Below are 27,711 nucleotides of genomic sequence, written 5' to 3' on the forward strand. Positions count from 1 at the left end.
GAACTCACTCTCTTGTTTCAGCTGCAGTTTCTTTAGAGCAGTTGGTATCGTCCTAGAAATAAGCATTTATTTACATAATGCTGACTCCAAACCCCTGACTACTTGCAGGGGCTGTAATTTATCCCCTGAGGAACGTCTGGACAAAGCACGGCACTAATTCTGCCGCCTGTGCTGATGATGTGTCCAAAGAGACCATGTCAAGTCTCTATTAAAAGCTGAGAATAAGACAGCCTAAAATCTTTACTTACAGAGGATGTATGTGTGTAATATAAGGCTGCTGCTAATTCTTCCCAGGGATTAATAGAGACAATCAAGGACAATTTCACTCAATATTGCTTTTCTTTTTGTAAAGCGAAGCTTCCCCAAACGTGAGGCAAGACAGAAACATGGCTTTGAGTCTGCGTTGCTCTCCTTCAGTCAAATGGAAATAGCTGTCTTTATTTAAAAAGTCTCTGTTGGCACCACGGTGCTGACACTTTCTGAGACAATGAAATGGACGGAAATCCATTTTCCAGGCTGGAAGGAAGGCAAAAAATAAATTGGAAGAATGAAGAGTGAGGAGGAATTGAGGCGTTCACAGCGCTCGCAGCACAAGTGATTGGAAGTGATGGGAAGAAGGCAGGAAAGGGATTCATTTGTTTAAAATATAGGACTAGATTTGACTTTAAGGTGCACGTTGCATCCCTGAGAAACCCACGCTGCCGTGTCCCTGCTGGGGCATGCGCCAGGCAGCACACGTGCAGGGATGCCAGTGCAGATCGGCCGCCCGCAGACACACGGGGGTTCTTCTGGCCGCGCACCCCAAACGTGGGGCAGTGAGCCTGCGCGAGCCCCGTGGCCTTTCGCTGGGGGCTCCTGGCAGTCCCGTGGGAAGGTTACAGCCTCTTCTGCTGACCCGACCAGGCCTTTGAACATCGGGTGAGTTGTGGCAAGCGGCCAAGCTTGCCTTGTGTGGGGCCAGGTGAAAAAGGATGCTCTGGGGAAACCTGGAACGTGCCAGACCTGAAAAGGTCAAGATGCACGACGTCCACCCAGAAAGATGCTCAGGGAGGCACTTGGGCTTCAACTCGGTCTCTGCAGGCCCATGACCGACAGACACCGACAAAATACCACAAAACTCAGTGAAACCAATGCCTGCCCGAAGCGGCTGGGGAAGGATTTGCAGGGCTTCCTAGACTTTCCTGCCTGGTGTGGCTTGGTTCCCCCTGCGAGTCCTTTGGCCAGTGCTGCTTTCAGCATTGCATTGTGGAGCTCTGATGTCTTGGTAAGGCCTGAAGACATGTCTGCACAAATGCCTCCGTTTTTGCACTGCAACTCGTCACGTTGCATCTGGCTAATGAAGTTTGTCCCTTTTTTGTGGCTGATAACATTATGCTCCTTCTAGTTCAGTTTGCATCTCGGAAGCAGAAAGTTTCCTGTCTATAAAATTCCTGGAGACATTGATTTGTTGTTATCTCATGGCAGCGATTTTACTCTGCCTTGCTGTTTATGCTCGGCATTGCGGATGCATCCAGAAATCAATGCTGCTCTTCTCACTCCTTTTGACAGGCAGCTCCTTAGAGCTGCTGCCCGTGAGTCTTGTGTTCTTCTCCTTGTTTTCCCTGCCTGTGTTCCCTGCGTGGCCCTTCCCCGAGATTATGCTTCTGTGTCTCGAGTGCCCTATGTAGGAAACTGCACGGGTGAGCGATCAGACACAAGTAAATCTGGAAAGGATGCTTTTGACGTCTGCCCACGCACAACATGCCACGAGTCCCTGGTACGTGCGCTAAGCAGAGCCCTGGGTCAGTGCGAGCCTGGGATCGATTTGGCGAGGCTCACCGTTGTTATAAAGAGTGATTGGTATTAATTAAGCTGCTCTGCCCTTGTGGACTGCTGACAATGGAAGCTGCTAAACCAGCTGTAAATCTGGCTGTGGGGATTGTGGGTTTCTGACAATCCTGGGCTAAAGTCCAGTCCCAAAACTTGAGGAGGGTTTGATTCCTTCAGTTCTTACTAAAACCCTCCAGCTCCTTTCTAGGAGATTTTCGTTCGTGTTTTGACAAATCCTGTTCCTAGAAATTAGCTTTTGAGTCTGGCTCTGGGAGGATTCATCCATCCCAAACCAAACAAGGACAGAGGTAACTTGACAAAGACAGACGCTCCGCTAACGCAGCGTTTCTGGCTGCACAATTCAGCGTGTTACACTGGATCGGGGAGTTCAGAGAGAGGTTCCCTCCTTCCACTTCCCTGAGCAATTTCATAAACAGGAGTGGAAAAACTCTCCCCTGAGCAAGGCTGCGTGCAATGAGGCAGAACGAATACAGCATCAAATGACACTTTTCCGTGCATTTGTTTTGCAGTCCCTGGACTGAATTGCCGCTGACCGACACGCTGGCCGAGGGGGCAGACCCACTGCAGTGCAAATCCGACTGTATTGCCATCGTTGCCGTATTCCCCGGTAAAGTGCCGGGTGGGGAAAACAGTTCATAAAGCTGAACTTCAGCTATTCGGAAACCAGGCTGGACGTTCACAGCCCAGGCGCAGTCAGTGTTTAAAACTTATTTCATTTTCCCCCCTTCCTCTTCCAGTTTTTGTTCTAGCAGCCTAGTTTTGTTTGAGGTTTGCTGTGTCATTTTCCTACCTGAGTTCTTTCTCCTTTTTCTTGAGCTGGCTTCTTTTTGTTGACATCAGGGAAGTTTCTTTCTATTGGCATTTGAACTGAGCAGCTTCATTAATGTTCACGGCATCCGTTTGGAAGCAGTCACTCACGTCTAGGAAGCGTCCCTGCACGAGAACAGGCTGAATATTTGGACGGGCAGCTCCATCGCAGGGTGTAATTCCTGCTACCAGATTTAGCTTTTTCACCTCGAGAGACAGGATTCAGTTTATGTGTATTCTTAATACGGAATTACTATTTGCCCATTAAAGAAGTTTTGCAGGCTGAGGTTACTCTTTTTTTTTTTTTTTTTTTTTTTTTAAATTTTTATTCGCCACATAACAATGAAGGAATTCTGTGCTCCTGTAGCCTGCAAACCTCTGGAATGTCTCAAAACCACCATTTGTCATAAAAATGTGGTGGTTTTCTTCAAACTGTGGTGGAAAAATTCTGATTTTTTTTTTTTTTTTTTTTTTTTCTTTAATGTTGCTCAACATTTTAGTTTGAGATCTATGTAATTCTCCTAAGTTTTCCCTGGGCTTCTATGGTTCTGAACATTAGAGAAAAAATACCAGTGAATTTAATTGTATTTAGTAAATTATAATATTTATTTACTTTAATATTACTCTTCTAAAGTTCCTGTTGCTGTTTAACCTGCCATCTTTCTGAGCCGCAAGCTCGGGGCAGTTCAGAATGCCAGAGGCTTCTGTGGGTGTTAATCTTTCCATAAGTCCTTCCACTTTCCAGCATTTGTGTTGTGATAATCTCTTCTAGCATTTCTTGCAATGCTTCATTTTAATATATATTCCCTTGTCACTGCAGAACTGAATTCAGCCTCCTGGTAAGTGATATCTAAATCACTGCTGCAAGGAGAAAATGAAATATAGGTGCGTGAGAGGGAGGCAAAGGATATGACTGAATGAGAAAAACTCGCACAGCAAGAAGAAATATCTACGGCGACACGTAAAATGTGCTGCTTTGCTTCCAGCTTCTGCTCGCTGCTGTTGGTACAATACGTGTGCGTCAGGTAGGAACACGGATGTCTGCCTCTTGCCGTTTAGCTGCGAGATTATCTGATTTGAGCGTGCAGTCGTGTTGTGCATATGCAACGACTCGGGTGTTTATTGCACACACAGTGGCGTGTCTGAAACCATTTGGAAATCTACTTTTGTACGTGCTCAGTAGCTGACTTCTGCCAGCAGCGATATTCCTGCAGCGTGTACAAGGCTGGAGCAGAGTCTCCTGAACGCTTCACTGTGCGTATTTCTGATGACCACTCGGCCTCGTGCATTTGGGTGAGGCTCTTTGAAAGGGAACAAAAAAGGAGAAACGCGGGGAGGTTGTCCCAGGCAGTAAAAGCACACTGGGGCGAGCAGCAGAGTCAGCAATAAAAACAGTAAGTGTCAGTCATCCTGAGACGCCCGGGGAGAAAACGGGGAAAGCAGGACTCGAGCCGGTGGTCGGATGCGGGCACCGCGATGTGCTGGCGAGGGATCGGCTGCCTGGGGGTCAGCTGCGGGCAGGACCCCCTTGCGTGGCTCTGCACTGTGCACCCCATGAAGGGCCTGGGGGGGCTGCAGCGTTGCTCCGTGTCTTTTCCCAGCTGACAAAGCACTGCAGTCGGGATCTCAGCGGGCAGCTGGGCTGCATCTTCCGGGGGAGATGGTTTTTGACTTCGCTCTGCTCCAGCCTTCTCGGAGGGGCTAACCTCATTCCCTGTTTTTGGGACTAGGCTGTCATCAGCACACCGAATGCAGTCCAGATTGAGTGTGTGTTAAATAAAACAAGAGCTCATACAGCGTTTCTGCGATGGGGTTGCTTTGTTGAGTCTGAGCCCTCGGAAGCACGTGCTGAAGGACCTTCCTGCTCGCTGAGAGCACTTCGCTCTTACTGCAGGAAAACACCTTGTGCGGTATCGAAGCGCATCCTAAGACTATTTTTGCTGCCTTCTGTATTCCCATGGGAAAGCTAGCCCAAAACTCGCCGTGGCGGTAGCAGCTTTCTCCTAACTTCAACCTGAACGCATTGGCTTGTGTTTGTTCCTGTGCCAACATTGTCCCTGAGCCCAAGCAGCTCTCCTCTCCCTCCCCAGTATTTACCCCTCTCCCGTGTTTGTGGAGAACGATCGTATCTCTGCTCGTCTTTGTTCTGTGAGGCCGAGCGCGCCGGCCGCTCTCCGGTTTCCCAGTCATCTCGGCAGCCCTTTGCTGCCCGGTTTCCGTCTGAGTCCGTCCCTGTTGAACATGGGTGACCAGACCCGAACAAAGTCCCCAGATAAGATCTTCCCAGGGCCCTGCACAATGGAAACTTCCACGAAGCCTGGCCAAGGCGTCTGCTGAGGGATGAGGTTTTCATCCCTGTGGGATGAGATTTTCCTTTGAAATACACATTTGTGCTGCCCTTGGCTCATTCAGCTAGCGTAAGTGTTGCTTATTCAAAATGATATTGTTGGCTTTATACATTTCAATACAACTTCATTTTGTACAGTCAATTCATGACACTCTTTACGGATACAACCGAAATCAATTTGAAGCTTGGTCTTAACAAAGCCAACATTTATCAGGTTTCTGCAACCTCTCCACGTTGCTTTTTGTCAAGAAAATCTTTTTCCAGCGCTGCATTTGAAACAGGAATGAGCATTATTAGTCCCGCAAATCCTCAGGGACTGGGAAAAGTAGATCGTTTCCTACTATAAGCCTCCTTGAATCTGTGCCCATGGGCTCTGTGCGCTGCCTTCCCGTACAGGCAGCCCCATCAGCCTCCTGTCAGGTTTAGATGCTTCAGTAATTCTCACGATTTCCTAAAAAGTTGGTTTCCTCAAAGCATGGGGATCCCCACTGGGGCCACCATCACAGGGCATCCTTTTTAAGACAGACTAGGGGGGGGAAAGCGGCATCCGAGTGATCCAGGCCACAAAGGGAAACAGCAACCGGTCAAGCCGGCGATGACGTTACCTCGTATAAATCACGAGAGGTGGCAGCTGGGTGTTGCTTGCAAAGAGCAAGAGTACAGAGGGATGCTTGCTCCTGAGACGTGGAGGTTGTGAGGAAAAGGTGTGTCTGGTTGGCTGCAGTTTTTATATAAGGGCGACTTCTTCCATCTCAGTTGCAGGAAGAAAAGGGAGAACGACGCAGAGTCTCGACGACTTCCAGAAGAGCCCAAGCAGACCCGAGAGCGCTTCCCAGCTGGCTGCAGCTGATGCAGGTAATAGCATCGTCTGTGCATCCAAGCCCTGGCTGGTGAAGGCTGTGTGCTGGCCGGGAGATGTGCGTGGTGGTAGTGTCATCGCTCTGGAAGGACACGCACAGCGTGCCTCGTGCTTGGCTGCTTTAGTTCGAGATTTTGCTGTGCACCAAGCTCCTAATCATCTGCCTATGTCTGACATTTCATAATTAAAGTTATGTTAATAATTATTAAATTATAACTTTATAGCTAGCTTATTTTTATCATTTGAGCTTTAGTTTATTGCTTTTGAAAGTTAGAAAGAACAAGAATAATCCTCAGATGCTTCCCTTGGCAAAGACCCTTACCAAAACACAAGTAACTTTTCATCTAAGGGATACAGAAACAATGACTGCTTAAACACCAGTTGAGGGGAGAAGCAGTTTGACTTTCTTTTGTGTGAACGCAGAATATTTTGGGGCAGTCACAAAGGACTAGGAAAGGGCTTTTATTGACCCACACTTGAAGTCTGTCCACGCGTGTGGATGTGAACAAGGTCCTGCTGCCCCAGGCTCGAGCAGAGTCTCACTTGAGCTCGATAAAGAGAAGAGGAGGGATTTCTCACTCGATCTCTTTCCTTGTAAAGACACTGAGATCTCTTCTTAGAGGCTTTTCCCCCACTTTTCGCTCTGATGTCTCCCTTGCCAGCAGGGGAGTCTGCTGGAGATGACAATGATGAAACTTTTTGGAATCGTCTTTTTCTGTGGCCTCCTCTCGCCCTCCCAAGAAGTCTTGTCCGGTCTGTCCTGTGCCGTCAGTCCAGGGGCAATGCAGAACGGTAACTAGAAAACATGAGTTATGTTTGTTTTGAAAGCTATGTGGGACCGTGACATGGAGTAAAACCTCCTGAACATCTTCATCTTTATTTTATAGTTCCTCAGGGCTGCAGACTTTGCTCAGAGCTTCTGACAGCCATTGCTGGGTTCACGGGTCAGGGAGATCTCTCTGCTCCAGAACTGGGACACATTTCAGCACCAAACAGCCATACAGAATTTCAAGGCTAGATCTGGATTATTTCCTCTTTTTGTCTTAGTTTCTCATTTCCATATTGGAGCAGCTGATATTTGGCAAATAACTGGTGTGAAGTTTAGCAGCCATGTTAATATTTGCAATGCTCCAGCAAAAAAAAAGAGGCTTGTTTCAAGTCGCTTCTATTAAAAAAAAAAAACAACCAAAAACTAAACAAACAAAACCCCTTTACAAATGGGAAACAAGTTGTGAGTTGAAGCACAACCGCTGAGTGGGGAAGCTGTCATTTCTGGTAGTGCGCAACTGTGCTGTCGTCTTTAAGTCAGAGGTCTGGGATGCTCTCCACTGCTGTCCCGCCTGGTTAATTCACTAAGGGCAGCTTTGGTTTAGTGCAAGTTGTAAAATATCACCCCCTGTGTGATTTGACTGCAGTGAGAGAGCTAATGACTTTGTAAGGAGTTTTGGGGAGCGGTGGGGCTTTGTTGTGTGATGCCTTTGCCAGGACAGATCTGAGTGAGAGGAGAGAGGTCATTGCTGCAAGTGCCGGTCCTCACGCAGAGATGTTTTCCAGTTCTCTCGGATGCCATACTTCAGAACGGGCTTCTCCAGCAGCACCTGCAGGGCCTCGTGCTCCCAAACATCATGGGTGAAGGGGGTCTGCTGAACTCCCCCACCAGCATCACTGGGTAAGTGGAGAGCGAGGGCTTCCCTGTGAGTGCACCTTCACCATCAGTTCTGAAGCAACAAAAGCTGGGCTGCAGTTGGCATGAATGCCCCAAGTAGTTATCCTTGGTTTATTTTGATACTGAAGTTCGGACCCAGAGAAGTTTCTGTGTGGTAGCGAGGTGGATGGTGAAGTGCAGTGCAGGTTATGGCTGCGGATGCAGAATGACGGCTCTGGTGCTGCTGTTGATATCTGAGATGCTTGACAGCACTGGGAGAGGGAGGAAGGGGTCACAGGGAGAAAAAGTTGACTGCTCTATGAAGTTGGCTTCCACCCTAACATGATTCTAGGTTGCCTTCTTTTGGGTTTCAGCTGCAGACTCTGTCTCTCCTCCTGGAGCTGGTATCTCTTGCTTATAATACCCGTGCCTCCTGCTGGAGGTGGCCGTGGTGATGTGGGCGCTGTGGGTTCCTCAGTGGGTACAGCTGCTCAGCTATCAGAAGGTGCTTTTAATTTGTGCCAGCTTTTGCTGTTGTTTGCAGCCTACACCTTGTCAAGGTTCGGCTCCCCAAGCTGTCAGTGGTGCTGCTGCCAGGAATCGGGGTCCAGCTGACCATCGCCGCGAAGCTGGAGCTCAGCGGCAACTGGTGAGTGTGGTGTTTCACGGTGGCTCTTAAGGGAAACCCCTACCCACAGGCTTCCTGTTGTGCAATGTTTTGCATCTTTTATGGCTTTCCAGGTGTTTCTTACCTATAATAAAGTCACAGAGCAGAACAGGCACCAAAGGGTGGCTTGTGGCATTTGTAATGAATGGCAGGAGGTGGAGGTGCAGTTTGTTGCTACTGGCTTTGCTGAGTTTCTCTGGTTAGAGGCTGAGAGGTGAAATCTGCTCAACCTATTTACTTTTTTCAGCTTGGTTGGCCTTCTTTCAGAACTAATTGATATCTTAGTGGATGTGAACATTACTGCAAACATTAAATGCACGAATTTTGAATCGGGCACGGTCCAGGTCGTCATTGAAGACTGCCTCTGCATTCTTGGTGCCATAAAGATCAAGCTCCTTTCTGGGTAAGTGCCTGTGGATTTGTTTTCCATTGCGTGCAGTCCTCTTCTCTTTATCCAATGATCTAGACAGTCTGCCAGGACACAGACGGTGCTAAGCTGATACAGAGCCAGGCCTCAGAGAAGTAATTTCCTTCCCATTGCCAAAGCCAGTTGCTTCAGTGGAACTGGCAGAAAGTTTGGTGGTCGGAAGATGAGGGTTAATTTGCCGTGTTTGCCCGTGGAAATTTTAAGATCTGAAGCATGAGGTTTGGTACCTCTTCCAATGCACTTTCTTTAGACTTAGCTGCTGAATTGATATCCAAAGGGTAGGAATAATAGGGCAGGGAGTGTTCTAGGAAAACAGCACCATTGCTTGCCCGGGTTTTATACTCTGCCTTTGGCTGCGCTCACAGAAAGATGCTGGGCATACGGACTTTCGGTCTGACCGCTGTGGGTGTGTGTAATTCCGTGCAAATATCCCATCTCTTGCTCAGTCTTATTCAATTCTTGGCAAAAAGAATTTGCTGACTTCATGTATTGATGAATGCAACAGTAAATTGATCATGGGAAATATTGTCTTTTATTGCTTTTGAATTACTCACTTTTCAGGTTCATTGAATTTCTCCTAATTAATTTTTGCATTATGCATTACATTTCACTCAGTGGAGCAGCTGGTTTGAAAGAGACTCTGTAAGTGAATAGAGGAACACGGCTCACTCGCTCCGGGGGTCATATTTTAAGTGTTAGCAGGTTTAAAGTGATGGTGTGCAGGAAGAGAGGTGCCTGTGGGGTAAGGGGGAGTGTGGATGTACGCGATTGACTTCATGGCAGTTCCTCAGATGCATCTATGGGCAGAACTTGGGCATGAATAATGACTTGCATTATGAATTCCTGCTGTCTGTGGCTTGCCAAGTGTGCTGCTGCATGTTCTAACTCAATAGTCCAGAAATATGTTGATTATCAAAAGTAAATGGCTCTGCGCTGCCTGCAGGCATCACACATCCCGGAGTGATCTGTTTAGCAGCAGTGCTGAAATGTTACACAGCAGATTTCTCCTTTTGTTATTCCACATGTAAATTGTTTGTTTCCCATAACTAACATGGAGATATTTCATAACAGCTCCACCTGCCCTTAACTACAGCACTGATTTAAATAACGGAGGGAGACAACTGAACTCGGCTTGCACTGCGAAAGGCTCACTCCTTTCGTGCAACGGTGTCTGCGCACCCCAAGTGCTGAAGCCTTCAATTCTCAGAAATTAGCCCAAATCTTGCCTTGGTGGAGGCAAGCAGCTCCTTGCCCTCCCTGCCTTCTGCGCAGCCCCTGCTCTTGCCAGTGTTAGCTGCAGCAGTGGCCCTGAAGGGATGGCTAAGGACGTAGCAGTGTGTAAAATGAAGGCTGGAAATCCTTTGGTCTCCTATCCTGGAGCTGTGCTTGTAGTGATTGGAAGTTTTTTTTCTTTCCTTTCCAGCTTGCTCTCCCTATCAGTAAATGAGATAGTGCTTAACCAGCTGACAGCAACTCTGCCCGGTTTGGTAAGCCTGAAGATTGCCCTCCTTTCATAGCTGGAATGCAGAAATACTGGGGACAACACGTTACGAGGTCACACCAAGCTGTGCCGTCTTTCTGTGTTGCTTTCCCACGTCACTGGCGTGCGCTGCTGGGCAGGGATGCCCGTGGCCAGCCTGGCTGCTGCCGGCATGTTTCTGCCCGCAGGGCGATGCCTGAAATATTGCCCAGATCAAAGCAGTCCCCTTTGGTGTGGTACCACAGCTCCAGGGATGCTCCGCTGCCCCCAAGTCCTTCACGGCATCCCGGCTGCTGCCTAATGCCACGCAGCACTTTTTCCCTGGGGATTCAGTTAAAAAGGAGCGGATCTGATCAGGCTGCGGGGTGACGGCTCCCTGCAAGAGGGGTGGCGAGGGGGCTTGAGCCAGTCGCATTTCTGCTTTGTGTTGCAGCTCTGTCCTGTAGTCGATATTGTCGTCAACCTTGTGAACATCCAGCTCCTGGGCACTCTCAACGGTGCGTTTCTTGAGGAGGATGAGGTGCTGCTTCCCCGCCTTCCCTGCAGTCCCGTGGTGGGAAGTGCCCTTTCCCACGTCCAGTCCGTAAGCGCATCAGGGAGGAGCTGCACTTCTGCAGGACTGTTATTGAACCTTGAATTCACACCCGAGCAGTCCAAGTGAGCTGCTCGCACCTTGGCCCTCCTTATGTCATTTTTATACGTGACCCTGGGATTTAGCTTATTATCTTTGACGCTCTTTTTGGGCTATGTTCTAAAGGCAAATCCCGCAAAGCTGAATTTGGGGATGTTTTGGCTGTTTTGAGTAGCAGGGACCATCCCACAGAAGTGCGTGCTCGGGACGTGGTTGTGGGTGTGAGGTCTGGCTGGTGGCCTGTGGGGTCCGGGGAGGAGTTTGTGTTGCTGCTTATTTCCTGATGTTGTAATGACCTTTTTTTCTCCGTGAAGCGGTGATCCCAGTCGGTACGGCAGGGACGATTCACTACCAGCTGGCCAGCCTCCCGTTTACCTCTGGCTTGTTCCTTGGGTTGGATTTAGATGTAAGTTAACGCTGGGTGACAGGACCCTGCGAGCGTGGTGCCTTTCAGACTGTTCACCTCATCCCATGGGAGCAGTTGTCTTCTTCCAGTACAAGCACGTGGAGGAGCTGGGCTAATGACCTGGTCTGGAAATGCTAGCTAAATATTTAGATCCTTATCCAAATCACCACTAAGTGACTGTGTGTACTTTTCTTCAAGCCCTCTTTTGCTCAGTTTGCAAACTTATCCGGAGACTGCGTGTCTGCTGTTTGTAACTGTTGGGACAGGCAGTTTTCCTCCTCTCCCTCGCCCTGCCTGCAGACTGCGTGTTACTGCTTTTTGCCTTCGCTATTCAGTCTCTGTGGTGGGTGAATGCTAAACCAAGCTAATGGATGTATTTTTTAGTTCTGTCTCACTGGGGGGAAAAGAAAACCAGCAAAAAACAAACAGCACGTTCAAACAGGAGAGCGTAAATAGAAGAAAGTGGCTAGCGAGAAGCAACTGGGACATAAGCAATAAGGACTGGCAGGGGCTGATAACAAACACTGCAGTCTGTACGATCAGTGCTGCTGCTCTTGCTTTAGTGCAGATTCTTCATCGGGATTAGTCTTTGCCCCCACCACCCCCAGATGGTCAGAGCTGGTCCCCTTAGCAAGTAGATGGTATCGGTGCAAGTTTGTTGTAGAGTGGGAGGCTGGCTCGCGCCTGGCTGGGCGCCGGAGGGCGGGAGGGCAGGGCTGGGAGCGCCGGGCTGCAGCACCGTCACCGCTCGCTTGCTCTTGGAGTGAGATCTCAAGGATGAACTGAAGCCGTGAGCTGTGATTTGGACAAAGTGTGTTATTAGCTAAGGCGGCCTCAGTTACACACTCTGGCCTTTGTCAGCTCCTTTCATCTGTTAAATGTAGAGGGAATTGCTCCGAATCCAATGCTTTCCCTAAGCTGCTGGCAAGAGGTGGGCTGTTTCAGCTGGCACAGACCCCGCACTCTCCGTCTCGAGGATCTGGGCATGCCTCGCAGGTTTGAAGGATCGGTTTAACGTCCGTGCCACCTCTCTTTGCAGGGTGCGGTGAAGCAGGTGGGAGGCAGCATCATCCCCCACGACTCATCTCCCTCTGCTTTGCCTCCGCTGCTGGACAAGCTTCTGGTCTTGGGACTGCGCCAGAGCTTTCTCAATGCAGTCTTGTCCCTCCTGGTCCAGATACCGCCCCAGACCTTCACCTGCACGCCAGAAGTCGTGAGTGTAGCAGCGCCTGTATTTCATGCCAGGGGAGGTGGCAAGGGGCACCACCAGCATCTGCTGACCTCCGCTCGGCTCGGGGAGCGGGGCTGTGCGTGGCATCCACGGCACGCACAGCCTCTGCTGGCTCTCGGCACGCCGCCAGGCTGGGGCCTGCGTGTGCTCACCTGCAGATGCTCAAGCCCCAGCGCCGCCTCCTTACTGCTCTTTTCAGAAAGCCATAATAGCACGTGCAACCATCAGCCGCTCTTGTTTCTGTATGGGCACCCCCAGGGATACCTCTTGAAACCAGTTGTGTACTGGTTATGCCATGGACTCCTGGAGGTCTGTAATCCATTTCAAGGAGTCTGCAAAAAGTCACTGAGAAAAGCAACTTCGTGTATGCAATGCAATTCTCTACGCCTGTGCATTTTCTGTACCTCCAACCTGTACCTCCACTGGGAAATATTAGGGGTCTACACACTGACAAATTTTGAAAGCCTCTGGGTTACATCTCCGTCTGCTGCTGCTTGCTCTGACCTTAACAACTGATCGGGAATCGCCCAGGCAGCTGGGGGAGCGATGGAGAAGGCGGAGGGCTCGGGGTGCTGCTGTAACACAGGTCTGCGTGTGACTGAGCTGCCCGGGGCTTCACTGGGGACAGTGAGTGAAGGAGGGCTCGGGGACCGGCCCCCGGTGTGCGAACAAGCTGGCTGGGAACAGGGACACAAGTGGGAGAGGGGTGGCCCTGGCAGGACGGGTGTTGCTGAAATCAGCTGGAGTGCTCATCGGGGCTGCTTGCACTTTTGTTCCAACAGTTCTCCGGTGCCAGCCATCTGCGAGAAGCCATCACGGCCCTCATTCCTGCTGGGGTGAGTAACTTTTGCTGGTGCGAGGGTTTGTGTAAACCTCACCAGGTCCGAGGCCGTCCAAGTGATGCGCCTGGACGTGCCGGCGTGCTGCTGCCAAAGGTCTCCAATCTTCTGCTCCCCTCCTCTTGGCCATGCTGAGCATGCACCACGGCCAAGCCGCGCCAGCATAGCTCGAGGCTGCCCTGCTGCCCGACCGGCTGATGGGAGCGGGTGAAGGGACCGGAGGTTTGTGCCCAGCCCTCGGCAGCCTCTGCACGGTGCCCGCTCTCCTGTGTGCTGTTGGCTGTAGCCAACCTTCTTCCGCTCTCTAAGCAGGGGAACGTCTTCTCTCGCAGCCATTGACAGAGCGAGCTGATAAATGTCTGGCATCTCCCGTTTCCTGGGCACCACGGGCACCCTCTTACGGCCACAGCCCCCTTCGTGTCCACCTTTGCTTCCTCAGCCCCTTGCTGCCTGCAGCAAGGCGTGCCGACCCGTGCTGCCGGACTTTTTTGCTCTGTAAATTTGGCTCGTCCAAGGTCTGTGTGACCTTGGGGAAGGCCCTACAGAGTTATGGGGCTGTGAGAGTCCTCCGGAGGACTGCCGGGCCCCTGCCTGGCCAGCGTGCGGGGTGCGGGTAGCCACCTCCATGCGTCCCCGATTCCCACAGTGCTCCACCTGCCACGGGACCAGTCCTCTGAGCATTAGGCTAACGTTGTCTGGGAACCCGCTCATCCTCTTGGAAGAAAACAAAGCCACCGTCGAGCTGTCGGTCATGATTCAGGTGTTCATTAAGCATTTAGACGGACCCATCCTCAACCTCCTGCTGCTGAAGGCCGTAAGTGTGGATGTAAAGACCTCGAACCGGTGAAGGTGTGCAGCCAGCCGAGTGACTGGCAGCTGGGATGGGGACGTCTCCATGGGCTGATCCTCTCCCTGTCTGCTTGCAGGACCTCGGCCTAAACGCCCGCGTGTCGATTGCTGGAGGCAGACTGGTGCTGGGGTTGTCCCTGGGCAGGTAGGCTCTGTCCCCGCAGTGCCTGCGCAGGGGTGCTCGAAGCAAAACCTGCTGCAACGCCCCAGCCTGCTCGCTCCCCTGCGACAGCCCTGGGTGTTCAGCCGTGCTGGGGAACTCCGGCTTTCCCGGAGCTCAGGGTGCAGGTTCAGTTTTCTGGGAAGCAGTGGCCAGAAGAGAGCAGGACAGCAGGAAGGGCTGCAATTCATCTGGGACGCTCCGAGTGCAGCGGCAGCGTGTCCCTCGGTGACACAGCGCTGCTGGAGCTGCCTGAACTACGGCAGAAGGGACGGGAGTGTTGCACAAACACGGCTGTGACAACGCCGGGCAGCGCTGCCCTCTGACAGGCTGGTGACATTCTCTGCATTGCGACGTTAGCTCTGGGGCCGCTAACTCGAAATGTTTTTCAATGTCTGTAAAACAGGCATTTCATTTCCTGAATCTGAGAATTTCATACCTGGCTGCTGGCATGAGGCGGACAGGTATTGCTGACTTTCAGGAAACATTACAGCAGTGGGAAAGTTTTAGGAGACTGGAAGAAAAGTCTGTGTCAGTTTTATAACAAGGAGAAATGAGGTAACCTGAATAATTGTAAGACTGTCAGCTTGACTTCGATCCTGGGCAGTAGTTCGAAATGTCTGATATTAGACATGAGTGATAAAGGAGTAAAGGAAAGTACCGTCATTAATGCCAGTCAAGGTATGATTAAGGATTGGAAAGCATTCCTTATAGTGTGAGGTTTGAGGATTTCAAGCCATTTAGCTTGTCAAGGAGCTAGATTTAGAAGTAACATTGGCATAGCTTGTATGCAGCGATATAGAGAATGGAAATGCATCAAAGGGCTTTTAATTCAATAGACAAAGATATAATAAGATTCAATAGAAGTAGAAAAGAGAAATTCAAAGTGGAAATAAAGCATATATTTTAGCTGTGGAGATAGTTGTGTGATTGCAATGATAGATTAGGAGCTGTAGCAAATTCTCCAGAGCTCATGATCTTTAAATCCAGACTCGATGCTTTTTCTAGAAGCTCTGCTCTCAGCTAAACAGGAGCTGACTCTTTTCCTAAGATGAATAACTACCTGGGCATGGGAGAGGGAAGGGGAAGCCAGGAGCTAGTGTGTGCCCTGTTGCAGTGCTGTTTCATTTACAAGCCAATAAAAATTAGGTGAAGCTTTTATTCTCCTGTTTTCTTTTCTGTCTTGCAAGCGTGGCAGTGCCTGCTTTTTGTGTTACAATATTGTGATCCCTTTCTGGATGCCCCAGTGATGCCTCACAGGGATCCCTTGCCCATGGGCTGAGCAGCGCTGCGCTAGGAAGTGGCAGGGGTCTCGCTGCAGGGATCTGTGAGCTCTGGCCAGTGACTTGGTGTCTGACGTGCTGTTTGCTTTCCTTTCCTGCAGCACTTCCCTCTCCTTGGAGTCTTCTGATGTTGGCATCAGTAACGTAAGTCTCTCGTACCAGTCTGGGCTTTACTAGGCGGGCACGGTGGCCGAGCACTGTGCCCTGCGGCTTTGGGGAAGGAGGGAGGCACGCGGTCGCTGCGTGATGCTGTAACGTGTCCTGGCTGTGATGGGTTACATCTGCTGATGGTCTTAGTTGTTAGCTGCTCTACTTTGTGGGTCGTAGCAATTCTTCTTTTGCTGCTGCTTTTTTTTTTTTCTTCTGCCTTTTCTAATAATGCAAACGTAAAGCCTGAAGTCTGTTGTTTATTCACCCCTGCTTGGGCAAAGCTTACACGGAGCTCCAGCAGGAGTTTTACCTGGTAGAAGGTTTCCCAAAGGAAGCACCAAATACAAGTCGAGGAAGAAAAGTAGATTTGCTTTAAAGAAAAGAGGCACTATTTGTTCTTCTGCTGTGTCAGTGGGAAGTGATTTCCAGTCCCAAGGGCTGGCTATCTTCCAGCCGCAGCGCTGGGCTGTGCTTGCCGCCGTCGTGTGCCTGGCAGCACCGCTCACGCGCTTGTTCCTTCTCTGGTTCAGATCTCGAATTTGAAGCCACACTGCAGCAGTCTGCTGGTGGAAACATTATTGCCCCTTATCAACGGTAAGGTGACCGGGATAGCTGTAAGACTGGGAGAGCATTGACTGAGGAGGGGAGAGGGATATGTGTGCACGATTGAAAGCTGGAGCAGGAGAGCTGGAGCGATTAAAGGTCTGCGGTCCCGATTTTGAGGCTGTAGTTAAAAGTCCCAGCCTCATTCTTACACCATCCACCCCAGCTTCAGTCCTAAGGGCCCTGGCAACGGTTAATGGCGGAGAATGTCAGGAAAGCCCAAACGCATGGCACGCAGTGGTGCTGCAGTCCGTGCCTCTTGAGCGGCTCTGCTCCCTTCGCCCTTCCCCGGGAGCAGCTTGGTGGTGGGGTGGGAGCTGGGCTCGCCCCTCCGGCCGCGTGTCAGGACCTGTCTGTCCCCTGCAGGCGCTCTGGGCATCGGGATCCCGCTGCCGAACGTGCTGGGCATTCCCTTAATAAAGGTGGATATTCAGATATTAGCGGTAAGTGTTCGGAAAGGCTATTTCCTCCTGCAAGGCGCCGGTGCAGGTCCCTGGGGCTGTTTCTAGCTGCTGGCTCCTGTAACAGGACCCCGCCAGTGGCGGTTTAGTGTGCAAGAGCCGTAGATTTTAAGCCTCGAAAGGCCGGCAAGGGTTGCTCGCTCTCACCTCCTTCAGGTCAGAAAATGCTGCCCGAGTACTTCATGCCCATGAGTATTATCGAACCAGGTACGCAGAGAGCAATGGTCAGCCCCTCTGCGGGAGGTCCTGGTTTCCCCGTCCAGGCTGCCTTTCCTTTCTGGAGAACTCCGCGTGAGCAGCTCTGATGTGGGCCCAGGGGGTCTGGCAAGCCCTGTCAAGTGGCACCACTCAAAGTGTCTTGAATTGCACCAAATTCCAGCCCTGTGCATCCTGGAGATGTCCCAGAGGAGCTGGGATATTCTCTGACACTTCCCAAAGGGTGCCGTGCCCTCCTTATTACAAATTTGACGTGAGGATTTTTGCAAGAGGGTTTTCTGTTCGCTGTGCGTTGCTGACAAGCTGTTGTGAACCAGCATCCCTCAAAGTCGGGAAATAACGTGGATGTGTGGCTCCTTGCACTTCTTCAGGGCCTGCTGGTGATTCTTGTGTGAGCTGGGGCGCACACGGCACGGAGAGGTCTTTCTGGGCACAGAAGGAGGAAGAAAGACCGGCGAGGATGGGGCATCGAGACCGGCATTATCTACTTTTCTTTTCTAAACTTGATTCAAGATTCTTGATAACGTTTAAGACACTTTAAAGTTAATTGGCTCGTGTGAGTACTAAGATACTTGCATAAGTCAAAACCCGATAGGCAGCTCTGTGTACAAATATTTATTTAGAGAAATTAGCATGATTTTGGGGTCACAGTTATAGCAGTTGCATGCGATGCTGCAGTGGAATTGTTAACTTTGCTCTGAGGGAAAATTGTTCTTGACATAATGAAAAAATTGTATATGGCTTTCTAAGTAAACATCACCATCCACATTCGGAAGGGTTTGAAGTGCTGAGTGGGAGCTCGGGATACGTGTGTCATGTAACTCTTTTAATAAACATTCCTACTTTTGTAGTGCTTGGAATGAGGTTCTGGTTTCTGATGCTTCTCAGGGAGAGTATCTGTCCTGCCTCCTGCTATGCGATCTGGTTCCTTTGTGACAACTGACATTTTGGGTTTCGGTTTGAAAAGTTTTTCCACTCAAAATTCCTGAGGAAAAAAACCACTTGGATTTTCAGTGGCTACTCCTGGCCAGGTAACCGACTGACCAAATGCTAATCCACAAGCAGAAATCAGAATGAAATCGAATTTCCAAAGGTCATGAAGCATTTCCTAGTAGAATCTGAAGGGGAAACTTTGTTACCAGATAACTAAAGAAGTATGATAACATTGGAGCGCACCCATCTGCCTGCAACAGTCCACGTCTGCTTAGGCTGATGTAATGGTCAGTTGGTCTCTGCACGTCACAGGGAAAAGAGTTCAGGCATTTCTGATTTCAGAAAAACAAATGATTCTGGGTAAAAAAAAAACAAAAAAAAAAAACCAACAAACAACCCCAAACTGAGGTCTGAAATGGCCTCTCAAACGCCTGGTTTCCCCAGCGCTAGACGTTATTACTAGTGTGTTATTTATTGCTAGTGTCCCCAAAGCTAACGGCGGTATGTCACTGTTAAAGCATGGGGGATGCGGAAGAAGTCCAGCACCGATCGGGTAACGGACAGGGGCAATATCCTGTTCTGCATTTCTGCCTGAGGGTAAGAATAGTTCAATATCTGCCGGGCCAAAGCCCTTGGTTGTTGCATTAATTTCCAGCATCACAGTGAGATGTTGCAGAGGAATCACTGAACACAGCAGAGGATGCGCTGGACCCGTCGGCAGTTCTGGTTCATGCGAACTGCCCAGAGCTCTCCTGTGCTGTGCCAAATGGCAAACCCGGTGTCACACGCCGTCATGGTGTGGGCTGGCATGTCTTGTGTCACGGCAGAAAGGTTTTGGGTGGGTTGAAGTACACGGTAACGCTGAACACCGGTGTTTTGGCGAGTCTGAACGGCTCCTTTGGTTCCCAGCCTCGTGCAGGCTGATGGTGCCGGTGGGACCATGCTCTCCGAAGGCCGTTCAGCTGCTGGTAACACGGACCTTGCCCTGTCCCCGGGCAGAAATGATGCTCCTGCGTGGTGATGGGGCTCCCCGCTCAAGCAGCGTGCTGCGGGCGGCCCCAGCACCGGCTAAACCATGCGGGCGAGGAGTTTCTGCGAAGCGAGACGTGAACAAGAGGGAATGCCGTGGACCGCTGGGCCATGCTCGTGAGCCGGGAGCAGGGAGCCTCAAATCCCGCTGCTCGTGCTCTCTGACACCAGTACACCCGTGGCGCTGGCAGAGTGGGGTTTCGGGGGGCTGTGTGACCCCGTTACCCGGTGGGCAGGATGAGCAGCCCCGCTGACCTGCGCTGGCAGCCGCACAGCTGCAGCACTCGCAGCGGCTTTGTGCCACCTCGGGGTTACCGGAATGATGGGGCTTGGCTCCTCCATCCATCTTTTTTGCCCGCAGGTTGGCATAATGGGCTTTCTTTGTACAAGGTCTTGTTCTGGTTCCTGAGCAAACACCTTCTGTACAGTAAGTAAAGTTTAGCACCTTTTTTGCCAGCACTTCTGTGTGCATTCCGGTTTGCCGGAGGGGATTAATTTTGCTGGCACACTACAGAGTAATCTGTGATCTGTCACTGTCCCAGGGGTCTGTTTGACTGGAGAAAGAAAAGACAGCGGGAAGCGTGTAACTGGAGAGCTCGCTGTCTCGCAGAGCCAGGGCAGGGGCTGCATGAGCCCAGGTTTGCAGGAAAGTGGAAAAGTCTTCTTGTGCATCTGGCACGGCTTTTCCTCCTGGGGCCTGGCCTCCGTCGCGCCGTTTTTCGCACAGTGCTGAGCGGGAAGGAGCAGAGGAACCTTTTCAAAAGGAAAGGGCAGCATCTCCTTGGTGTAACTCGTTACTTCTGCAACTCATAGATCTAGTGCTCTGAATTGCTGGTGGGTTCAGGAGTAGATCCAGAGCAGGAAACTGCAAGTCAGAATTCATAAGAACTGGGACAATCCTGTCTGCAGTGGAAAAACCAGTAAACAGTCGTCTTCCAGTGTGCCGGCACCCTGACACGCTGGAAAATCTTGTTATGGGTGAGCAGCAGGCGCGGGGTGTGATGGACCGGCTGCTCTGCCCGGGCTGTGCGCAGGACATCGGGCTCTCCAGCCCTTGCTCCAGGAATGTCCCGGTAAAGCTTCACCCCTCTGCTGCTGCACGGGGGCTGGCGAAGGGGCTTGTCTCTGCTTCTCCAGCGTTTGAACCATCCGGCTGTCACGTCGTGCTCCGTGTGCCTCCGGCAAGGGAAGCCATGCATTGCCAGGCGGCTCTTCCTGCAGGACCCTGGGATACTGCCCAGGAAAATTATGGATTTTGTTTATGCCAAAGACGCTAATACAAACACTTTTTTCAGCATTTCTTTTTCCAGGTGAACCCAAAGTGACGGCTGGGGACACCCCTGACCGTCTCCTGCAGCTGCAGCCGTGCTGGGGGGCTCAGTAAATTGGGTGACAGGAGGGAGCAGCAGAAGACCCCAGTTCTCCAGCGCAAGCCAGCTCTGCCCCCGAGCCTGCGGCTGCTCCCAGGTAGGGTGCGTGGGGCTGGGAGTCGGGGTGTGCGGCTCCCGTGACCCCAACCCTCTGCTGGAGATGCAGAGCTGTGCAGTAAAGCCTGAAGCCAGAATATCCACTGGCAAATAAATACATCTTTTTACTACTGTAGCTTATTCCTTTTGGGAAACTGGTTTAAGATATATTAGTCAAAGAATAATGGTTGCAGCTCTACCAGGAAACTTTTATTAGGAGCAGTTCCCGCTATTGCCAACTTCGGGCATTAAAATCGTTAGTCAGGTCCCCAAGCTGGACATATAAACCTTCAGGGTTTTTTACTCCTTATAGTAAATCAACCTGGCTTGTTTTGTTTGCTTTCCTATTTCTGAGCCTCTGAAATATGAGGTTTTGAAGTGCTTTTCAGGAGCTCCAGAGGCTAGAAACGATAGGTATAGCTGTTGCAAGTGAAAGCAGATGTATGTGTAATTAATATGGTTTCATGGGCATCACGGTTGCAGAGCTTACGTGAGAGCCGCACAGTCGGCGGTAAGGGTGCTTTTCCTGGGCATCGGCACCGCGATGCGCTCACCCTGGCCGGAGGCAGCCGCCAACAGCACCCAGCGATGGAGCAACTCGGGCAGCTTTCGGAGCTCTGTTACCAGCCCACCCTTCCATTTCGGACACTCAGGTCTGTTGTGGGTTCCTCCCCCCCACCCCTTTAGTTTCCAGAACAACCTCTCGAGCGTGGCGGCGAGTTTGGTCAGTAGGAAAGAGGATCTCAATGTTGACAAACGCAGCCGCTGGTGCTGTCGGGCGGGCGCGTGCCAAGCCGGCACGTGGCACTGTCTGTTCGTGTGCAGTCACGTTCCATTCAGCGTTTTCTCTGTGATAAGCTTTCTCAGAAGTATAGTTTTGAAAATATAACTGCCTTCAAGTCTAAAATTAGAAACCATTGTGCAGACTGATTTTTTTTTTTTTTTTTCTTTCCCCCCCCTTCTTTCTGACCCAGGGAAAACCACCAGCCGTAATGTTCCCATAGTAACATGAGAAATGGAGGAAAAGCAGATGAAAGATCTCCTGTTGGCAGGGGCCACGTTGTTCTGCAGCTGAGAGGCGCGGGGCTGCTTTGCATCCTTATAAATTAGTGGAATTTTCATGCTCCCTGAATTAAATGTAAGGTCTGGACATCTGTACTGGTACCAGTTCTTCGCAAGACAAAATTCATCTGTCTTTAGGTACAAATTGTTGAGGGGAAAAAAGTCAATAGTCATACCAGAAAATGCAGTATGAAAGAGAAATGTTTAATTAAAGTATGGAACATTGTTACAATCCATCCTCTTTGTGCAACAAAAATACCAAGAGCAGGACTGGAAGAGAAAGCCGCTAGTGCAATGCCGTTGTTATCCTAAATCTGAGGAAGTGTTGTTTTACTAAGGCAAGAAAGAAGATTTTCAATATTTCAAGCAGGGACAAAACACAAAGTGTGATTTAAGAGTCACAGACGATTTTGCCAGTCTTTTACTCCGGACACCAGACTTCAGCCCACGGTGGTCTGCTCTCCTGTCCTCGCCTGTAGCTCGAGGTTGCAGGGGACCAAGACGTAGCCCTAAGCAAGGGGAGGAACGAGGGCTGAGCAAGGTGCCTGTGTGGCTCACGTCAGCCTGCACGGGGCTCTCTGCGGGCCAGTGGCCCCTCCAACACACCTACCGCTCGTGTCAGTGGGGCTAGAGAGGAACTGTGCCTATTTAAAGCGATGAAACTTGGTTCTGTGGGTTAACAGGGCTAGAGGAGCAGGCTCTGATTTATTCTGGAGCCAGGAGGTAAGCATTGCTCCCGGGTTCCCTTTAAATCAAACATAGCAGGGAGCAATTTAAATGTCTTAGTTCTTACCTTGTGAATCACGACGTTGACGTCAGTGTAGGTAAAACTGGAGACGTGGGGCAGGAATACGCCTTCGCTCAGGACCGCTAGGAAAAAAAAAAGAGGGGAAGTTGCCAGCTGGGTGCTGCCTTCGTCCTCGTCGTGCATCCGGTGCGGCAGCACCGCTGCAAAACTGCCGGCTCCTCACCGTTCATCTGAGCCGGTACCTCCTCACGGATTGTGGGCAAAAATAACTCCTGCAGTAAGGCAGCCTGCCAAAGGGAAATCCACGGTCAGCTCACTTATGGCGTGACTCTAAAGCAGAAGGAGAGGGGCAGGGACCAGCAAGAGAGGGGTCCTGGTGCTCATTGACCTCTCCTAATCCCGCGCGGACCTGCCTCTCCCTTCTGCAGGGTGCAGCGAGCACCCAAAGTAAATATTTCCCTGCTGAAAACTGCTGCCCGGGATGGTTTAGGGATGGTTTAGGGCAGTCTAAGCTGGCTGGTGCAGCTGAGGGTGACCAGCCTGTTAGAGGATGGTGCTAAGGCATGGGCTGTTGCATTCAGCGTCACAGCAGCACGGTGCAAGGAGGGGACGCGGCTGCGCTCGGTCACTTGGGGGGTGCACGGCTGGAGGCACCTACCGGCACGGACCCACGTCGGAGGCAGCCAGGCTGAGCTCAATATCCCTGGAAAACAAAAAGCAGCACAGGAGCTGCTTGCAATAAGTTGTAATAAGCAGTGACTTTCGTGTTCCCCCAAACAGCACGGCTGAGTTCAGGGCCAAGCCAGCAGTGAACTTGGTGCCTGAGCCCATCCGAGCAGGCGGCTGGAGCCTTTATTTCCCCCCCAGGCACAGCAGCAAGGGCTTGAGGATGTTTTGGCCCCTGGGACTCAGGCTGAACAGCTTTCTTGGGGCCCTGCTGAAGTGGGCAGGCTGCGGTGGCGTGCGCCGGGGTGAGCGGGCTGGGGCACGGGACGCTGCGGGGCCGGGGTCTGGAGCGCCGGGCAGCTGCCGGAGCCCCCCAGCTGCTGGAGCCCCCCCAGCTGCAGGCTGCATTTGCAGATGGGGCAGCCGAGTGTGTGCTTTGCCCAGCAGCGGTGCCGGTGGTGTGGTAGGAACAGGCAGAGGCGGTCGGTGTTGGTGTGTGCCGGTCGCCCACATACGGCTGTGTTGGATGCAGGGGGTGGACGGGTGTAATTTCCACTTTTCTCTCTAACCACGTTACTGGAGTCTCACCATTTCCCTCAGGACCGAGTTACCTCTGCAGTGCCCAAACCATAAAAGCTAAGAAATTCCCCGGCCCGCTTTGCCTCTCCTTTCCCTGCTATGACTGGGACGCGTCCCCTTCGAGGACCCAGCATAACTGGGTTCATTACTCTATCGCTGCTGCAGAGATCATCATCCTTGTGTTGGCGACGCTAAGGAGGAGTCCTGCAGACATATCCTGCAAGGGGAAAAGAGAGGGCAGGATCAGAGTGAGCAAACGGTCCCATTTCAGCTTTGAATAGTGGGATGCAATGAACCCATCCGTGTGCTGCCACCGGTGACGTGCTCCTCGTGCCCTGCTCTACGCAACAGAGGCAGACGCTGCTCGGGACCGTGAGCGCTGTGGCAAGTAAAGGCTAAGCCAGGCTTTACCAGTCGGGCCGGGTCTCAGAGCAAAGGACGTTGCCCATGTGCAGCTCAGGCATGCTTGCAGAGCACGCTCAGCACGCTTGCAGAGCACGCTCCCCACACCCGCAGGGCACACTCACCACGTTCACACTCAGGAAGCTCTGGAAAGCCGGCAATCCGCCCCGACGTGGACGGTGAGGAAGAGCTTCAGGGCTGCCTTGCCTTCCTCCAGCACCACCCGAGGCGAGCTCCTGAACACGGCTTGCAGGACCACCGGTAGGTCCTCCTGGAAGAGGGAGCCCATCTGCCGAGGGAGGGGGGGGTTATTTCTGGGCACGGCAGCCGTCCCCTGCACCCCCGGGGTGGTGGGCAGGCGGCCGGGGGGCACTGCCCGAGCTGGGGCCGTGCCTCTAGGAGCGACAGCAACGGCAACGAACCTGAGTAATCTTCTGCGCCGTGGTGGCGGTGGTCAGCGGGCTCTGAAAGACAAAGCACAGCTTGTGATCCGACTGATGGCTGCTTGGGGCTGCTGCTCTGGGGCTTGTGTCCAGCACGGCCGCGCGGACTTTGTGGTGAGCACTGTGCCGCACACTGATGTGCACAGGAGCCTTCCTGCACGCCAGCATGTGCCAGGAGCAGCATTCTGGTTACTCTTCATGGCAAATTCTCCATGCATCATTAGACGAGCAGTATTTTTGGGAGCCTGGGGGTGGGGGGCTGTGCCTCCCATGGGCACTGAGACACACTCTCATTTCTTTGCAGGGCACACAGCTCTTCCAAGCCGTTCGTGGGGCAGGGCTGTCCCTCCAAATCCATATTTTCTACTCCTTCCTTGCTTGCTTGTTCTACTCACTGGGATGGTCATATTGAAGGCTCCAGCTATTTCCAGGGCGAAGAAGAGGCTGGTGTAGAAGTGCTCAGAGAAAGCCAGGGTGAGGTGGGAAGGGCTGGAGCTCACCAGCTCGGGCACGCTGAACGGCACGGGGCTGACTGGCAGGGGGATCGCCATCCCCGCTACCTGGAAAGTCGTCTGCAGGGACACAGGCAAGGCGAAAAGGAGTTTGAGGTGTCTCGGGGCACATAGCACTGGGAGGAAGGGGCTCTCCCAAAGCCTGGAGCTGGGCTGTGAGTGCTGGAAAGCGAGGACTTACCTGCAAGGATATGGTGATTCCCTGCTCGGAGAACACGGGTGCAGCCAGGGGCAGGTACTGGACCTGGCAGCTCGGCGTGATGGGGAACTGAGCTGCAAACCGAGCAGAGGGATGCTCAGAAAGAGGAGGGGAGCAGTGCCGCAGGGTGGAGCTGGGAAGCATCTGGGTTTCCCGAGTAAAGAGACAGGGAAAGAGAGCCGAGCGGAGGGAGCGGGTCCCCGGGGAGATGATGGTGGCGGAGCCGCTGCTGCTGGGTTTCTGCTGCAGAGTGGGAGCCCGTCCCGTCTTGTGACCGGCTCCAAAATGAGCCCCGAAGCCCTTAGTCTGTAACGAGACCAAAAGCCAGCTGCTCACCTGTCAGAGAGAGGAGCTGTTCGTTTGGCAAAAGCAGCAATTTGGAGACTTCCAGGCAAACCTGTGGAATAAAGAACAAAAAGAGAGGCGGTAGATGAACACGGGGGTTTTCCCGGCATCAGGCATCCCGTGAATGCCTCTGATGCCGCTGTCCCCATCGTTTGGCAGCGTGGCAGCCGGGAGATGGAGCAGGGCAGCGTTTGGTGACCACGGGCTGCTGCTTCCTGGCCCTGTGTGCGGGGCTGCGGGGGAGACCTGGCAAAGCACCAGGTTGACTTAAAGTGCTTTAATTCTTACAGAACTGTACAACTTTGTCTTCTCCTGTCTCATGCCTTTACAAACTTTATCTTACCTTATCGACATTAATCTCCTTGTCCACGTCTGAACTAGAGGACTTGCTGGATGAAAACAACAGAACGGAAGAAGTTAGGCGAGAACCAGCTCAGCTAAGTGTAGGTGAACATCTTTTACCCGACCCAGAAGGCATCCAGAGACAGTATTATCAGTATTTTCTATCATCTATTAAGCTACGATTACAATTCAGAATCCTAATTCTGAATTGCCATTAGACTTGCATTAAAAATGTTCCTGCTACACTACTTTAAAAGATCCACTCCCTTATGAGAGAATGAAGCTCTCTTAAAATGGGGGAAACCAACCCTGCAAGCAGAACAAAGTTCCTCCCATGAAGATAAAGTTTTTGTGTTAACCTTTGTAAGCTTTTAGGGCAGTGAGCAGATCTTAGTCATATCACCTTCCTGCCTAGAAATGCTTGTGCCTCAGTTTCTTCTTTTCCCCCGTTACCCAGATCCCGTAACAAGGAAAACCGTGGGGTTGACCTTTCCACCTCCTCGGTGCTCTGTATCTCCTCCACAGTGGGTTTGCAGGCAGAGGTCACTGGCTCCAGGTTCCCTTCGGGGTTCATTTCCACGTGGAGGTCGGCCAGGATGGACAGTCTCATCACCTTGGTGGTCGAGCTGTGCCAGGGGAGGAGAGGCAGAGGCTGGAGCACGGGGGCTGCTCCCAGTCCCGCTTGCCCCGGCCCCCCTGCTCCCGCAGGCGGATGCTGGATGCGGCCCCATCGCTCCGGCTGGGAGCTCGGGCTGCTTCCAGCCCTGCGGCCCCGGCACTCACGGCGCGGGCGTGACGCCGAGGTCCACGTCGATGCTCAGCCGCAGCCCGGTGTCGGGGATGAGCGTCAGAGACAGGTCGGTGACTTTGACGGAGTTAATTTGGTTCCTGCTGGAGCAGAAACGAAGGTGTCAGGAGACCAGCACAGACTGATGTGCAATCCCTGGCTGCTCTCACAGTGGCCAAGCCCCAAAAGTCCATGAGATCTGCACAGCGCACAGATAAATCGGTGCCCTGAGGGTGGCACTGGGGCTGCTGCCCTTGGACCCCAAAGGAGGAGCCAGGAGCTCGTTTCTAGACCGCTCTGGCAAACAAAGAGCTGCGTTGGTCTCCAGGAGGATTTTTGCCCTCGCTGACAAAATGCCTTTTGTGACGATATTCGAAGCACTCCAGCTAAACGCCAGCGTGAACCGGCGGTACGGTGGCAAAGCCCGGGCGAGGCAGAGCCGCGGACTCACCCGCTGGACTTTGGGGAGCCGAGAAACAGGTCTGGGACTGTCGGGGCCATTAGGTCCTGCCTGAGGACTGTCTCCGCGTGTGGCTTTGAAACTTCAGCAACTGCAAAATAGGGCAGATATTTTATGAGACCTTCTGGAGCTTGTGGTCTGATGCACAGAGACAGACAGACTGAAATCCGTCCAGGTGACACACTTCCATCCCTTACCAAACCCCCCTGTTACTAGCTATACAAAGGGGCAGATGAAAGTGAGCTGATTAATGGCCTAAGTTTCTGGTGACAGTGTCTGGTATTCCATCACCGGACTGAAAGATGCTGCTGCGTCCCCTCCCTGCTGATGGCGTGGGAGATGCGGGGTCCAGACTTACGGTAGCTCAGTCCTGCTGGGGTGAGGATGCCCCCGCAGTCGGGTGACCTGGTGGCGTGAGCGGGGACCAGGAGGCTCAGGAGGATGCTCAGGGTGCAGAGCTTCGCCATGCCGGTGCCTGGAAGAGGAGGGTACCCGCAGCAGCCCGGTCAGAGCGGCGTGGCTCTGGCCCGGCCACCAAGGCACGGAGCCACACTCGGGAGCCATGGATCCACTCCCGGGTCGAGTTTGTGGTCCTGAGCTTGTCAGCTTTTGTGCAATAACAACACATAGCTCTCATGTGGTGCCTGGGGATTTAAAAGCACCAACAGAAGGCTCAGCCTTGAAATCCCCTGCAAGTCTGTAAGCTAGAGTGGTGCTTGCAGCAATATCATGCCTGCTGAAGAGCATATAATGGCCTACAACACGTATAAAACCAGCAAATAAACAGGAGCTAAAAGTAATTGAGGAACGAATGGAAGTTATGGAGGAGGCTAAAATCAAATAAAAA

General features: G+C 52.0%; 2 protein-coding genes across 2 annotated transcripts; one reads left to right on the forward strand and one right to left on the reverse strand.

The window, feature by feature from the left end:
• The first annotated feature begins 6,523 nt into the window (after positions 1 to 6,523).
• On the forward strand, positions 6,524 to 17,414 carry LOC127023402 (BPI fold-containing family B member 4-like). Its single transcript, XM_050907505.1, has 15 exons — positions 6,524 to 6,635; positions 7,398 to 7,512; positions 8,033 to 8,137; positions 8,403 to 8,558; positions 10,006 to 10,069; positions 10,496 to 10,559; positions 11,008 to 11,099; positions 12,139 to 12,312; positions 13,113 to 13,166; positions 13,816 to 13,983; positions 14,096 to 14,163; positions 15,563 to 15,605; positions 16,142 to 16,205; positions 16,581 to 16,657; positions 17,263 to 17,414. Exons 1-15 carry the CDS (start codon positions 6,524 to 6,526, stop codon positions 17,284 to 17,286), a joined length of 1,380 nt encoding a protein of 459 aa, XP_050763462.1. The 3' UTR covers positions 17,287 to 17,414.
• A 4,407-nt stretch (positions 17,415 to 21,821) lies between these two features.
• On the reverse strand, positions 21,822 to 27,331 carry BPIFB2 (BPI fold containing family B member 2). The gene is given in 16 exon segments (XM_050907618.1): positions 21,822 to 21,890; positions 22,175 to 22,251; positions 22,353 to 22,416; positions 22,784 to 22,832; positions 23,524 to 23,591; positions 23,902 to 23,942; positions 23,945 to 24,065; positions 24,199 to 24,240; positions 24,615 to 24,791; positions 24,913 to 25,004; positions 25,267 to 25,327; positions 25,619 to 25,664; positions 26,106 to 26,243; positions 26,401 to 26,508; positions 26,865 to 26,955; positions 27,223 to 27,331. Coding segments are annotated over 16 exon segments (1,353 nt in total).
• Positions 27,332 to 27,711: the final 380 nt, after the last annotated feature.

This window comes from Gymnogyps californianus, chromosome 17 (assembly GCF_018139145.2).
Source record: "Gymnogyps californianus isolate 813 chromosome 17, ASM1813914v2, whole genome shotgun sequence".
NCBI lineage: Eukaryota > Metazoa > Chordata > Aves > Accipitriformes > Cathartidae > Gymnogyps > Gymnogyps californianus.